Raw genomic sequence first — 13,644 nt, forward strand, 5'->3', positions numbered from 1 at the left:
GGAACTTATCCAACAAACTAAACTTGCACTATGAATTGTGCAAGCACACTTGACACATGATTACTTGAGCACTATACACAACATTGATACTACCAAGCAATATTTAACAGGTATGGCTACAAATGATGCTAATAGCGGGCTATAGGGTGACTTAGTAATATTATACTGGATTGCACAAGTGCTTAATATAAACATTATTATCAATCATTTTTTAAAGTATATCTTTGAAAATAGCTATATGTGTAACCTTGTATATCATGATAAGTTTCAAAATAATGGTCACTATGAACCTATTGTGGACATAGATGCTACACAAGAATACAACAACCTTGAAACTATCCATAGAAATTTTAAGCCACCACATATTTCTAATAGCAGCATAAAACAAACACAACATAAAAGCATCCCTACATCATGGACCAATGACCTTGACAATGATTTGATCTCTTTATTTCAACAAAATCAACAACTATCCAAGTTACAAGCATGCTCAATGTTTGGAACAGAACACCCACAATTAATCATAACACCCTACTTTGCAGTTAAACACTTACAATACATACTTCGAAAAGAAAAAAAACTTACAAACACACAATCTTTAAAGCGAAACCATATCCAACAACAATATATCAAAAAACTTGATCCTTTGCTTAACAACACTTACGATTGTGATGAACAGGTCACTATGAATTACCTAAAAAATATTTTAGACAATCCTATACATACTTGCTTTCAACCTTACTACAAGCAATGGGGTGGGGGATACCTCCATCATGTAGATTTCTTCCTCAGAGTCCTCCTTTCCCCACTTGAATCCTCTAATGATCCATATAACGAGGATGAGGAATTGCCACTTCCTAGGTCTTCCTCTCCTTTTGGTTCGGTAGCACTACATTGAACATGAACCTCCCCTTTGAAGCACCAAAAGATATGTGTCATGTTTTATAGTAATAATTGGCTGCATCACTCTTCCTTAGCAAAGGTCGCCCCAGTATGGCGGGATAGCTCCTTCCTGTGGCTTCTATGTCAACCACATAGAAATTGACCGTGGTGGCCAATCCATTGACGATGATGGGCAAATCCTCAATATAGCCCATGGTGGCAAGGCATGCTAGATTCGAGTTGAGAAACACTTGATGCATTTCAAATTCAGCTTTTTCATGATTCGGGACACCATGATGCTGCATGCAGCACCACGATCAACACACACACTCTTGATGTGGTAGTTATCAATGACACCATCTACTGTGGCACTTATCCTTCTTTCTAGTGCCATTTGGTTGCTAGTGGCAATCTATATCTTCAAAAACTAATGAAATTTCTCTTACTTATCCTTCTTTCTAGTGCCATTTGGTTGCTAGTGGCAATCTATATCTTCAAAAACTAATGAAATTTCTCTTACTTTCCCTTGTTTTTGGACCTTTGTGTAGAAAGCCCTGACTGCACATCACGCCTTACTTTGGGACTCAATGCTATTAGTTGCTTCATTGTGGAAGCAATGTCCAAAACTATAGAATAGTCTTCTTGACTAGACCCAATGGGGAAATCTAATGGTGTATTATAGCCACCAAATTTTATGAATTATTGTGGCGTTAGAGATGGGTCGTCACTTGGCATGGATTGCACATAACCACCAAAGTATTTTATACATAACCCTCTCAACATGGATTGCACATAAGTTTGTTTCCTCAAGCTGGGGTACTAGAGCCATTTCACATGCCTCTTGTAGGAATAAAGAGTTATTGATTGTATTCCTTGGCCATCCTTTTATTCCTCCATTTTTTCTCTATCCAACCGAGCAAATGGATCTCTTGCAAGTAGATCTATGCTCTTTTGATACTTTTTAATCTCAAAAAAGGGCTTTCATTCCTGACATTCTATGACACCTCCCTCCAAGAATTCCTCCACCTCCCCCTTCCCCTCCCCCTCTAACACCTCCACCTCCACCTCCACCTCCACCTTCACCTCCACCACCTTTGCCAAGTCTCTAGGTAAGGAATTTCCTCTAGTGGATCTTGCTTGTGGAAAGTTTGCAATATTGTTATGCCATGGCACTTGTGGTGAGAGTTGTGCCCTTATCTCTTGAGCCATAAGAATCCTTTTCTATCTTGATGTTGAAACATTGGTACAACGAAATACCGTGCTTTAAGGAGATACATGATGCTCGTGAAGTTTGTTCGATCGCCTCACGGCTTGAGACAATATACACTTCATGAGATGGGCCCACAATGTGCAATTGCCTACAGGAACAAGATTTTGCACACATTTTCATACATTGCAATCATTGATTAAAAATAGAAAATTTTTTATTGACACCTTCCATTGCAACATTTTCCAAAGATGGGTGTCTAAACTAGAGGATACAACAATTAGAGATGAATGCAATGATATGAAAGATAGGATATGGTCACCACCTATAATTCTGGAATTCTTTTGAGGATGCCATTCCTATCATGGTTGCACTACGAGCTCTGAACTCAAACACTCCAACTGTTGGAAGATCTTGGATGTAGTTTGGAGCATAGAGTTAGCAACTAGAAATGATTCCTAACTCTATGCTCCAAAAGTAATCCAAGCTCTTTGGTCCAAGGAACTCAGCTCCTCCTTGTTCAAAAGGATTTTAGCTATGTAGGTGAAGCATGGAACGAGCTACGTAGAGGAGAAGGTGTAAGAGCTAAAGGCCCTCTTACTTAGGGGCTCTTCAAGATTTTAAAGGAGGACTTTTCACCCCTCCTTTCACATAGCGTTATCTTAACGCTCCTAGTGGCAAAGAGCAAGAACGATTGAGAACCTCCCTTGCAAAGTATGAAGGTTTTTGAACAGCCCTCCATTACCCAGGAGGCTTGTAGAGAAACACACGAGATCCCTCAGGAGGAAGAGAACCTCGAGAAAATTCCTTTGAGAGCTCAGGTAACTACCTCGGCCAAAGAGATAGAAAAGAAAAGGATGAGGTAGTTGCTGAAACGAAAGAAGACGTTAAAGGCAAGGTAAAAGTGGATATGCCATAGACCCCCTCTGAGACTCTGCCAATAATTCCAAAGGAAAACTCACAAGTCCCATCGGAGGAATAGAGATGACTGGCAACCCCAAAGGTGGCTCCCACATAGCAAGAGGTAGACTCGATGAGAAACCCACATTCAAGGTGGAATTGGATCACCAAACCATCCATTAGAATTTTAGCAAGAGGGTATGGAATCTTCGGATTAGGAAGTCTCATATTCTAAAGGTAAGGTTGCTACATACCTTGATGAAGAAAGGCTTGAAAATTCATTGACTGGTTGTCCACCCATGCTCTAATTGGTTTCTCCCTGGCCTTGGACCCCAACTACTTTTTTGGGAAACTAGTTGAGGACCAACTAGATAATGAAAGGACTAGTTGTAAGAAGTGTAATATTTTTGAGGAAAGGGTTCTATTTCTTTCTTTCTAAAAAGGAAGAAATGACCTTTAATTCCCTTCATCATGAAGACTGTTTCAATTTTCCATTTGTTATTGATGTATTCATTCAATTCGGTTGATTCATTTGTTTCAGAATTTTATGATTGTAGGTTGAGTGAGCATGCTTGAAGGATGTGTTCATAACAATATTTGTGAGTGCAATGCACAAGCTTTCATGAGCTCCTTGACTCCCTCAGAGCATCAAGTGATTAACAATGCTAAAAATAGGGAGGTCAAAGGGACTGTAGGATGGTACCCTTTAGTATAGGGTATTTGCCTCAACTAGTATTTCAAGTGGAGATAATTTCATTTTTAAATTTCCTTGGCGATTGATTGGGGTATGATTTAAAACATTGTGTCTCATTGTAGTGGTACATTATTTTGATGTTTTAGGATTTCCCCTTTAATTATCCATGGAAAGCAATGCCACAACTTGATGCCTTCCTTCTTTGAGATGCAGCTGACAAGCTATTCAAGTGTTTTTAATGTCAGTCTTCCTTTGAAGTCATGAGTCCATTTGTCATGTTTCTTGTAACAAGGCTTACAGATTGGGAACACTACCTTCCAATTTCTCTATGGAAATCCCATAATGTTCTCAACAGACTTGTTTAATAGGTAGCTCGACACTTTATTAGAAGGAAAAGTCTATAAAAATAACAAAGCAATACTCGCTAAAATCCTGTAAGTACAATGAGATAATAGAATAAAACACTAACAAAGAAAAATGAACCAGAAAATGAAAAATAGTGAAACAAATTGAATTGCATAAATTCTTAGAACACACACACAAATTATAAATGCCCAAGCCTTCTTATTAGCTTAGTGCTTAAGTTTGCAGTAAGGTCAAGTTAAATTCCTAACACTTTAGGGCCCTTTTACAGACCAAATCTATTGTAACGCTGCATAACCTTCCTTCCATGCATCCTAGACCACGCTAGCTACGAGTTTTAATGATATTGGAATACAAATATATTCATCTAGACTAGTGTCCCTTACGTGAGTACATGTACTCTTTCAAAGCTTTAGTGGAAGATAAAGATAAACATATGTTCAACATTCTTCCATGTTCCAATCTCACATTGTTCTTCTGCTTTCTTATGCGCCTAGCTTTTAAGTGTACCCTTCTTATCTTCACCTTCAATCTGCTTGGGGATTATGATTTTGAGCCCCATGCCCCCTTGTTGATTATGATTCACTATGCTTACACACAAAATAAGCCACAATTAGGTGTGGATACACCTTGAATGGATATATCTTGGATCAACGTTAGCAATAAAGCAATCCTAGGTTGAGAGTGCATGCTAGCACATATAACCCCTTATAGTCACATATCAACTAGCATTACAAATCTGATGGTGTTCCTTGAAAGTGTTTGCACTTGCCCTTGTCACAAATACACAAAGCAAGAAAAAATAAAGTACAATTAGGGTCTTTACAAACTTGCGCCATCATGGGCATGCCCATGGATCATGGAGGGGCACGATTACTCGCTGACAACCTACCAATGGCATGCATCATGCGCAGATAAGAATACCAAGAGTTTGTAAACACCCTTATTAACCTATGAGCTATTGTCTTTTACCTAACTTAATGACTCAATACAAGTCCTCAAGTCATATCATTGCCTTATGAATGAATCTAGATCTTTACCTAATCAAGCCCCAATTTATTGCATTGCATTGTAGATCCTCGAGGTAGTGCATTCTTGAGCAAGTACATGTACTCGTGAGCACTACCTTAGATATTGCTCCACGTAAACAATCGTCAAGATGAATGGATGATTACTTTGATGGAAGCCCATGCATAGAAGCATTGGAAAATTTGAGTGCTATGATGCAACCACTTGCAAATGCAAATTGATGTGCAAACTTTGTGTGTGGGTGAAGAGAGAGATTTCAAAAAAAAAAAAGTGTGGGGAGAGAGATAGAGAGAGAGAGAGTTGGGAGTTCGCGCTAAAAACCAAAAGAGATGCATATGGGCAAGGATCTATGTGGCAAGACACATTTTAGCATGCCAAAGGCAAAAGCGTATGCGATTGTTTTGGCTTTTCTCTATCTATGGGGAATGTGCAAGGGGGGTTTAATGATATTTAAATGTTGCTCCTAATGGGTCTCCTAATTCGAAAAATTCATTACCTAAGAATTCAAGCATGAGATTTCCACAGGATTTGTTCCAACACCTTTGTAATTTTGTCTTTCAATTGTCTATGCATTCAAAAATTGCATTCGATCTATGGAGCTTGATAAGTTTACAAGATTGTCTGAAAAAAATAATTGGTAGTCTAATTGAAACTTTAGACTAAGGTTAACCCTTATTCTAATTAATTCAATTTTAATACATTCCCTCCCCCTCCTCATCGTTACCTCTCTCTCTCTCTCTCTCTCTCTCAACTTTCTCCTACTGGACTGCCGCTGCCATCTGGACTCCCTCTATGTAGCCTGGCTTGCTCATCCCTCTCCACCTCGCCGCCCCCCGCCCTTCATCTCTCTCTCCCTATCTCTCGCGCGCGCTGGTATCTGGAAATAGACATCATAATCATGATATAGCAAAAGCAACCATGCTATTAAAGGTTGGCACTATTGATAATAGACATCTTAGAAGCAACCATGCTATTAAGGGTTGGCAGTGGTGTTAGCTGAGAGCCTTGGTTTGGACCCAAGGAAGTTGGAGGAGGAGGTTTGAGCCTCGTTTGAACTGGACGAGAATAGTGAAAGAATTTGTCTCAGGCAAAGGGTTTGGAGCCTGGAAAGAGACCACAAAATCTGCTTAGGGTTCCCATAACGGGATCGGACTTGATCGCAGGCCTGGTAAGCGTGTGGAAAACAGGTATGAGCAGCATGGCATGGAAGGGCCAGGCAAGCACTAGGGGAGGGGACGTAAGCTTACTGGGAAACATATGGTGGAGCACAGCTTCACGCTTGAGCAACAATCCATTCGCCATGCTGGACCTGGCAAGGGCAAGAAGCGTCTGGAGGAGAGGAATTCGGGTATGGCGATGGACGAAAGGGATTCGGGTATGACGGTTGATCTGTGGGATCAGCAGACGGCAGACTGGCTCTCCGTCAATCAAGTCCGTGATCGCTTCAAGCTTAGTCAAGGGGAGGCGGACTTATCAGAGGAGTGATAGATAGCATCCCAGCAACGTGGCCAACTAATACCTGCCCCTCAGAGTCGTGGCAAATCAACCAATGGGTGATTAAGAACAAACATTCGGAAAATCTCCCCTCAATGGATGCTTCAAAGGGGCAGGACATGGTGAATGGGAAGACTGAAAGGGATTCGGAAGCAATGTGCAGCGGGAAAGGCCCGATTTCTGCTTTGGAAGGTGCTTAATGAATGGCTCCCGCTCAGGGGCAAGCTAGAAAAGACTCCCGATTAACTCTTGTTGCCCTCTATGCAGCAGATCTACGGAGGTCACTAACCACCTGATGTGGCACTGTGTCGTCAAAGAGGGATATGGTTCAAGATGGAAAATGCAATGGGTTTGATGAGAAAGTTCTTCCTGGGATCTCAATGGAGAATCGTTCTCTCCATGGTGCGCTCCACGCTGGCAGTATTCTGGCCGTATATAAGAGCCGCGGTCATGATGGCCGTTTGGGATGTGAGGAATCAGATAGTGTTTCAGCAAAAGGTAGCCACATGGTTCTGGGAATCGGCCATTGTGGCCTTGACAAAAACAACCTGAGAGACCTGAGCTGGGTGACCTTGACGAAGGATCCCCTCGTGAGTCGTACCCTCCTAGGGTCCGTGACGGGCAGGGGATCATATATGGCTGCGTGCAGCGTGCGTAACTCGACCAAATTTTGTATATATGGTCCTTTTTGCCGGGCTAACCTCCCCTGTAATCAGATCGGCTTTATAATTGAAAAAAGGGGGAAACCCAAAAAATATAAAGACTAACGAGGAGAACTTGGCGCAGTATAGGAATGAGGAATGAAATTGGGGGAAGGGGGTGGCTTGGGGGGAGAAGAGAAGCGGGAGAGAGAAGACAGTCCCTTTTGATAAAAGCCACCGCATTTCAAACAGAAAATTTGACCCCTTGCTTTAGTATGTAAAAAAAGAGTGAAATCGTTACAACCTTTCACTATACAACTCTTTGAAGTACACCCTACCTCCTCTTCTGGTATCCCCATAAAATGCAATGCCGGTCTTTACAGCAAGACGCCCTGATTGTTCCATAAGAAACTTCATTCTGCACAGACCATAAAATCAGGTTGATGTATGTGCTCGATTGCTTGACTAAATTGTTCAAAACTATGTTTTTAGTGCTCAGGCTGACCTTCTCGTACGGCGGTCTCACACGCCTCTAAGATCTAAGAGACATCAAGCAATTGAAACTTGACGCATAGAGCCTTCTTTGCTTCTGCAAAAGAAGGATTGACATCCTTGATAACACAGCCAGGTAAGTTTCAATGCCATTACTTGATATAATCAAATGGATTCCATTTCTCATCTAGCGATCTTCAGTATCCCAAAAGATTGCCCTGTACAAAAAGATAACCTTAGCTTTATAAAAGTATCAAACTATGTAGTATGTACATAAATGCTTGGCAAACCCGCTCTAAAATCTCACTGTATTTTTGAACCTTGAAAGAGTGCTTAATAGTTGGCAGAACTGGATGTTGAAGAGAGGCAATCCCAACGACAACCTTTAGCCTTTCACCGTGCCACTCTCTTGGACCCAGGAGAGTAGCATCACTGAAAGTCACATTTGGGTTGCCTTCAGATGTTAGAAATACACAAATCCCCCATCAAAAGCCCAATATTCTCACTCTGTAGAGCACCTTCATTCCAGCCACGATAAAATCAGACTCTTCAAGCATCCTTCCAATCCTAGTGGCACAAGTATGAACTGTACAGACGAACAAGCATCTTTTTGTCTAGTACAGCAATGCTAGTGGCCATATATCAAAGTGAGCTTTCAAAGACCACATGGCCGGTACTCCGTGCTGCCGATTGAGAGGCCATAGCTAAACCTTCTAGCACTTTAATTACCTCCATGGTATCATCCAGATAATATTTGGCCTTGCTAGGCTTCCGACCAACTGTACAAGCAAAGACTTCTGCCATGGGGGACTGAGGTGGATCTGCCATTGCACTGGCAATACTTTCAAACATGTCCTCATCAGACCTATCATCCCCACAGCATAGAACAAAGTCTGGGGGTGGACCTTGACTCACCATTGACGATAGCAGCTTTTCAGCCATTACACCTTTGCTGACGCCCTGCAAAAACGAAAATAGAATTGGATCTTAAGAGTAAGCTCAGACCATGAGGCGCAGTAAAACTTGTCACTAAAGAATGCACACAAAAAGAGTGGTTTCAAGCATGCGTGATACCTGAGGCTTCACTTCAACAATGTGCTGGCCACTTTTGACAGCAACAGGCTCATTGGCTAGAACGCTTTCTAGATGATCTAACAGCTCCTTTGCCTGCCAAGATCCAAAGTCAGGATCTGCGTCTTTGTAATGCCAAACTAAAGCACTTTCTTTCACGTCAATGAATGAGCCATCCGTCGTTTCAGAGTACAAATTCATGACTGGTTCTGCAACATCTTTCCAGCTGAAATCTGTAACCGGTATGCTGGTCTCCCATTCAGAGTCTCGATGCCATCTGCACAGCAAAAACTGTCGATTAGCCCACTGACCTGGTAAAATCCAAACATTTAGCCGAAATGCCAGAAAATTGACATATTAAAATCTAGTCTAAAAGCTAGCAACATATGGATTGCAAAAGGAAACAAAAGTATGCTTTATAACACCTGTAAAAATAACCATGCTCTGCTGCTATGCCAAGGTGTTCACAAGATGAAAACCAATCACTGAGAATCTGGCGTCTTCTCCCGCTCACAATGAAAACACAATTCTTAGGATCACTGCACAGTATATTTAGTATGTGCAGGACTGCAGGACTGGGAGTTTTGTTAATAGATGCCTGTGGCATCATTGTGCCATCATAGTCAAGAAGGATTGCCCGGCGTGAACTTCTCTTGTAGGCTGATGCAATATGTTCTGGTGAGAGCTTCCTAAAGTTGGGATCCAAGGCCATGACTCTGAAACTTAATCCAAAGCCAATGCCCCATGACCGCCTCCGTGCATGATCCCTACATGTCCTTTCTAAGTCTCCCATGAAACTCTGAGCCCAATATGCCACGTCATGGGTACTCACATACCGATAATGCTTTTCATGTCGCATCTGCTTCTCAGGCTCAGGTATTGTAATGGCAGTGTTCAGTGCGTCAGCCAGACTATCTATATTCCAAGGATTCACCCGTATGGCCCCACTAAGAGAGGGTGAGCATCCAATGAACTCGGATACAATCAATGTGCTTTTCCATGGAGGATCAGCAGAAGTTGCCTCACTACCATCCAGGCTTGCACTGCCCTGCCTACACACAATGTACTCATATGGGATTAGATTCATTCCATCTCGCACCGCTGTTACAACACAACACTCTGCAACCGTGTAGTATGCGATACGCTCTGAAAGAGGAACATGCCTCTCAATAAGCATAACAGGCTGATAACCTTCCCCACTATACTGTTGGTTAATTCTCTCAACCGTTGCATACGTTTCTGCCTTGACTTCCAAGACATCCTTGCCGTAACTTCTGGCTGGATTTGCAATTTGCACCATTACAACTTTTCCCCTCCATTCAGAGTGATCCTTCAGTAACTGCTCCATAGCTAAGAGTTTCAAGCCAATGCCTTTGAAGATATCCATATCATCAACCCCTAAAAGTACCAGTTTCCCCTTGAACTGCTTGTTTAGCTCACTAATCCTCCTCTGTGTATCTGGAAGGTTCAGATAATCTTGCAATTGGCGCATATGTATGCCAACAGGCATTATCTTGATGTTCACTGTGCGGCCATAGTATTCCAAACCTATATAACCCCTCTTGGATTCGTATTCCAGCCCAAGAATTCTTCTACAGCAAGAAAGAAAATGTCGTGCATAATCAAAAGTATGAAAACCAATAACATCTGCATTCAGAAGCGCCCTAAGCATCTCGTCACGAACAGGAAGAGTCCTGTATATCTCTGACGACGGGAAAGGGCTGTGCAGAAAGAAACCCAGTTTGACCCTGCTCCATTTTTTCCTCAGAAATGTCGGAAGAAGCATGAGGTGATAATCGTGAACCCAGACATAGTCATCGTCTGGAGAAATCACCTCCATCACCTTTTCCGCAAAGATCTTGTTGACATTGACATACGCTTGCCAGAGGAAGCGATCGAAGCGTCCGCCATGGTCAGGGGTGAGGGGAAGCATGTAGTGGAAGAGAGGCCAAAGCTGCTGTTTGCAGAAGCCGTGATAAAACCGGTTTCTGACGTCTGGCGAGATGAAAGCAGGGACGCAGTTGAAATTTTCGAGGAGGTGTGCAGCCACCTCGTCTTGCTCACTGGGCTCGATATCAGCCTTCAAGCAACCGATGTAGACCACTTCCATGTCGTCTGGGAGTCCATCTTTCAGCTGCAAGAGAAGCGAGTCGGAATCCCAACTGAAAGACCAACCTTTCTTGTCCGGTCGCTTTTGGACATTGAGAGGCAGAATGTTTGCAGCGATGATGCAACGGTCCTGAGCGACGGAGGAGGTGACCTCCGATGTTTGACTGTTGCTGTAATCGTCGTCGCGGACCTCTGAGAGGATGCCAGGCACCGTCATGACCCGGGGAAGACGTCTGGTTCCTCGAGGTAAGGAGGGAGGAAAGTCGGATGTGAGGTCTAAGAGATTGGAATACGATCGGGAAGACATCTTGCTGGAGCTTCCGGCGTGCGTTTCGGGGCGATTGAATTGAGTAACTCAGCTGTAGAAGGCATCACAACACTTTGTCAAAATCCTCCGGCAAGCTGCGGGAGCTCCAACCTGAGGCGGCCTGCTATTGCAGAGGCGGTGGAGATCGCCGATCTTGGCTCTCAAGGGAGGCATTCCCGGCACAAACGAATCAACAAGCTGCTCAAATGCCAGAGTGACCTACGTAGAGCTCGAAGCAAGCACCAGGGAGAGCGAGCTGAGAAGATAGACAATCAAGTAGCTACACGAAGATCTTCAGGTGAACAGATGAATTGAAGAAGTCGGAGTAGACAAAGATTTCCGATTCAAGCGCCGGATGATTTGGACAGTCAAGTAGCTACGGGAAGATCTTCAGGTGAACATATGAATTGAAGAAGTCGGAGTAGACATAGATTTCCGATTCAAGCGCCGGATGATTTGCCCTCCACTACGTTCCGTCGAGCGCGCAAAACTTTGGTTCTCCTCCACTCTCTTTGTCGACGATCTTTCGCCGGCAGATCCTGCAGCACTGTCTCGTGTCTGCTCTCCCTCCCCCACCTCCTTTTTCGCTGTGTGATATAAAAGAAAGCTTGCGTCGCGTCCGACTGATATTCCACAGACTAAGAGATTTGTCTCTCAGATTTCGAGCATCCACTGAAAACAGGACAGCCTTCGTGCGGCCTGATTCGGCAGGCACAGCATGGGTGGAGCACGAGAGACTTTTTGACACTCTCTCTCTCTTTCGGAAGCACAATATAACGTATTTCTCTCGCCAAAAAGGATCCAACGAGAGCAATTTGTGCAGCTTAGCCTTCTTTCTGCGGCAGAATTCTAGCCTGCTGCAGCTTTGGCGTTTCAGCTCGTCTTCATTCCCAGTCCCAAAAGGGAAACAGACAGCGAATTCGTGAAGAAAAAGATTATGGGTTGCTTTTGTGCACCAATTCGGGAAGCCAATGGTTGATCCTAAAGAGGGAATTGTGTGTGCAACAAGAAGTTGCAGAGCAAATGCTGGAGCGCTTTTGTTCCTAAAGAGAGTTTGTGTCTGCAAGAAGAAGTAGCCAAGCAGTTAGTCGAGAGAGGAGGGATGGAGGACAAAGGGGCGACGTGGTGGGAGGGACACGCAGAAGACTTGGGCAGTGCCTGCTGCTGCCCACCTTGTCAACAACGACAACACATACTATTACGCAAAGCACAGGCAGCTAAGCAACAAAGAGAGAGAGAGAGAGACAGAGGGAGAGAGTGCGAGTGATTGAAAGGGGTGCTTACGAAAAAGCAGAGGAAGAGGAAGCAGCAGTAGCAGCACCGGCAACAGAAAATGAAGCCAGATTGATTTGTTTGAGCTTATTAATCTGCAGAAGAGGACGAAGACAGAGTGAGTGAGTAGAAGTGGGGCTGCACAAAAAGCAGAGGAAGATCAAGAAGTTGCAACAGCAGAAGAAGACAGGTTGATGTGTTTCAAGCTTAATGTGCAGAAGAAGCAGAATAAAGCAGGTTGAATAGTCTAAGCCTAAAATGAAGGCAGCTTGAATAGTTTAAGCATAAAATGTAGTGATGGTCAAGAGAGAGAGAGCGAGAGAGAGAGAGAGGAAATATATAGGTTTTTAGGCTTCAAAGGGGATTGAAATTGAAATGGGAGGGCTGAAGCAGCAAACATGAAGAGGAAGAAGAAGATGATGCAGCGAGAGAGAGAGAGAGAGAGAGAGAGAGAGAGATGGGAGGGAGGAGGGACTAAAGCAGCAAGATTAAGAGGAAGAAGAAGATAATCCAGCAGAGAGAGACACAGAGAGAAAGGAGTGTTGTAGAGAGGATATACAGTCCTTTTGCCTTACCTTATTAGCTGCTTTGCATACAGCCAAAGGATTGGACTGACCATGAGAATGACAACAGCCAGCAAGATGAAGAGGAAGAAGATGCAGCTGCTGCAAACATAAGACTGAATTTTTACTTCCCTCCTTAAGTTTGTGTGTTTATATTCCTGTAATTGGGATGGGTTCTTGTCACTGCTGCTGCTTTCTATCATCAGTGCAGTCTTACTACTGTGGGTGCCCATGTGTTCACCTTTTTATCTTCTCCCTGTTCATCAGCACAATCGAAGACTCGGGAATCAGGACTCCCCTCCCCCCCTCTTTTCCGCCCTCCAATCAAATAAATGCAGCAAAGATGAACTTTCTAGCACTCTTGATTTAAGTACCGCCCCATACTCCAATTATGTTCTACAAGATTTAATATCATCAGCATTGTACCTCATTGCAGCCACATTGCAGCCATAAACTTTTTTTTGTTCAGAGGATGGAATGAATGGAAAAGGTCCCATGGGAGAACGGGGTGAGGTGTTGCTTATTAATAAAAAAGAGAATCAAATACTCCAAGAGTAACATCATCCCCATTGTCTCATTGCAGCCAAAAACTTTATTTTTGTTGAAAAGGGGGACACTCT

At 43.2% G+C, this 13,644-nt stretch overlaps 1 protein-coding gene across 2 annotated transcripts; it reads right to left on the reverse strand.

Annotated features, from left to right (window-relative positions):
- Positions 1-7,923: 7,923 nt before the first annotated feature.
- On the reverse strand, positions 7,924-13,140 carry LOC147890432 (alpha,alpha-trehalose-phosphate synthase [UDP-forming] 5-like). 2 transcript variants are annotated; one of them, XM_087390194.1, is made up of 4 exons: positions 13,037-13,140; positions 9,199-12,249; positions 8,777-9,050; positions 7,924-8,662 (listed from the first exon to the last, which is right to left on the reverse strand). In XM_087390194.1, exons 2-4 carry the CDS (start codon positions 11,187-11,189, stop codon positions 8,345-8,347), a joined length of 2,583 nt encoding a protein of 860 aa, XP_087246320.1. In that variant the 5' UTR covers positions 11,190-12,249; positions 13,037-13,140; the 3' UTR covers positions 7,924-8,344. The 2 variants fall into 2 exon arrangements, with proteins under 2 accessions (XP_087246320.1, XP_087246321.1); XM_087390195.1 differs by lacking the exon at positions 13,037-13,140 and adding an exon at positions 12,474-12,601.
- Positions 13,141-13,644: the final 504 nt, after the last annotated feature.

The sequence above is a fragment of the Dipteris shenzhenensis genome, chromosome 19 (genome assembly GCF_047967505.1).
Source record: "Dipteris shenzhenensis isolate YYH24624 ecotype China chromosome 19, Dip_SZ_1.0, whole genome shotgun sequence".
Classification (NCBI taxonomy): Eukaryota; Viridiplantae; Streptophyta; class Polypodiopsida; order Gleicheniales; family Dipteridaceae; genus Dipteris; species Dipteris shenzhenensis.

Bases quoted from the DNA above. Each gene is read 5' to 3' on its own strand.
- LOC147890432 (XM_087390194.1), bottom strand. From the start codon at position 11,189: ATGTCTTCCCGATCGTATTCCAATCTCTTAGACCTCACATCCGACTTT. The intron at 9,051-9,198 runs GTGTTATAAAGC...TTTGCTGTGCAG, and splicing joins GAGCATGGTTATTTTTACAG to ATGGCATCGAGACTCTGAAT. The intron at 8,663-8,776 runs GTATCACGCATG...TCGTTTTTGCAG, and splicing joins TTGTTGAAGTGAAGCCTCAG to GGCGTCAGCAAAGGTGTAAT.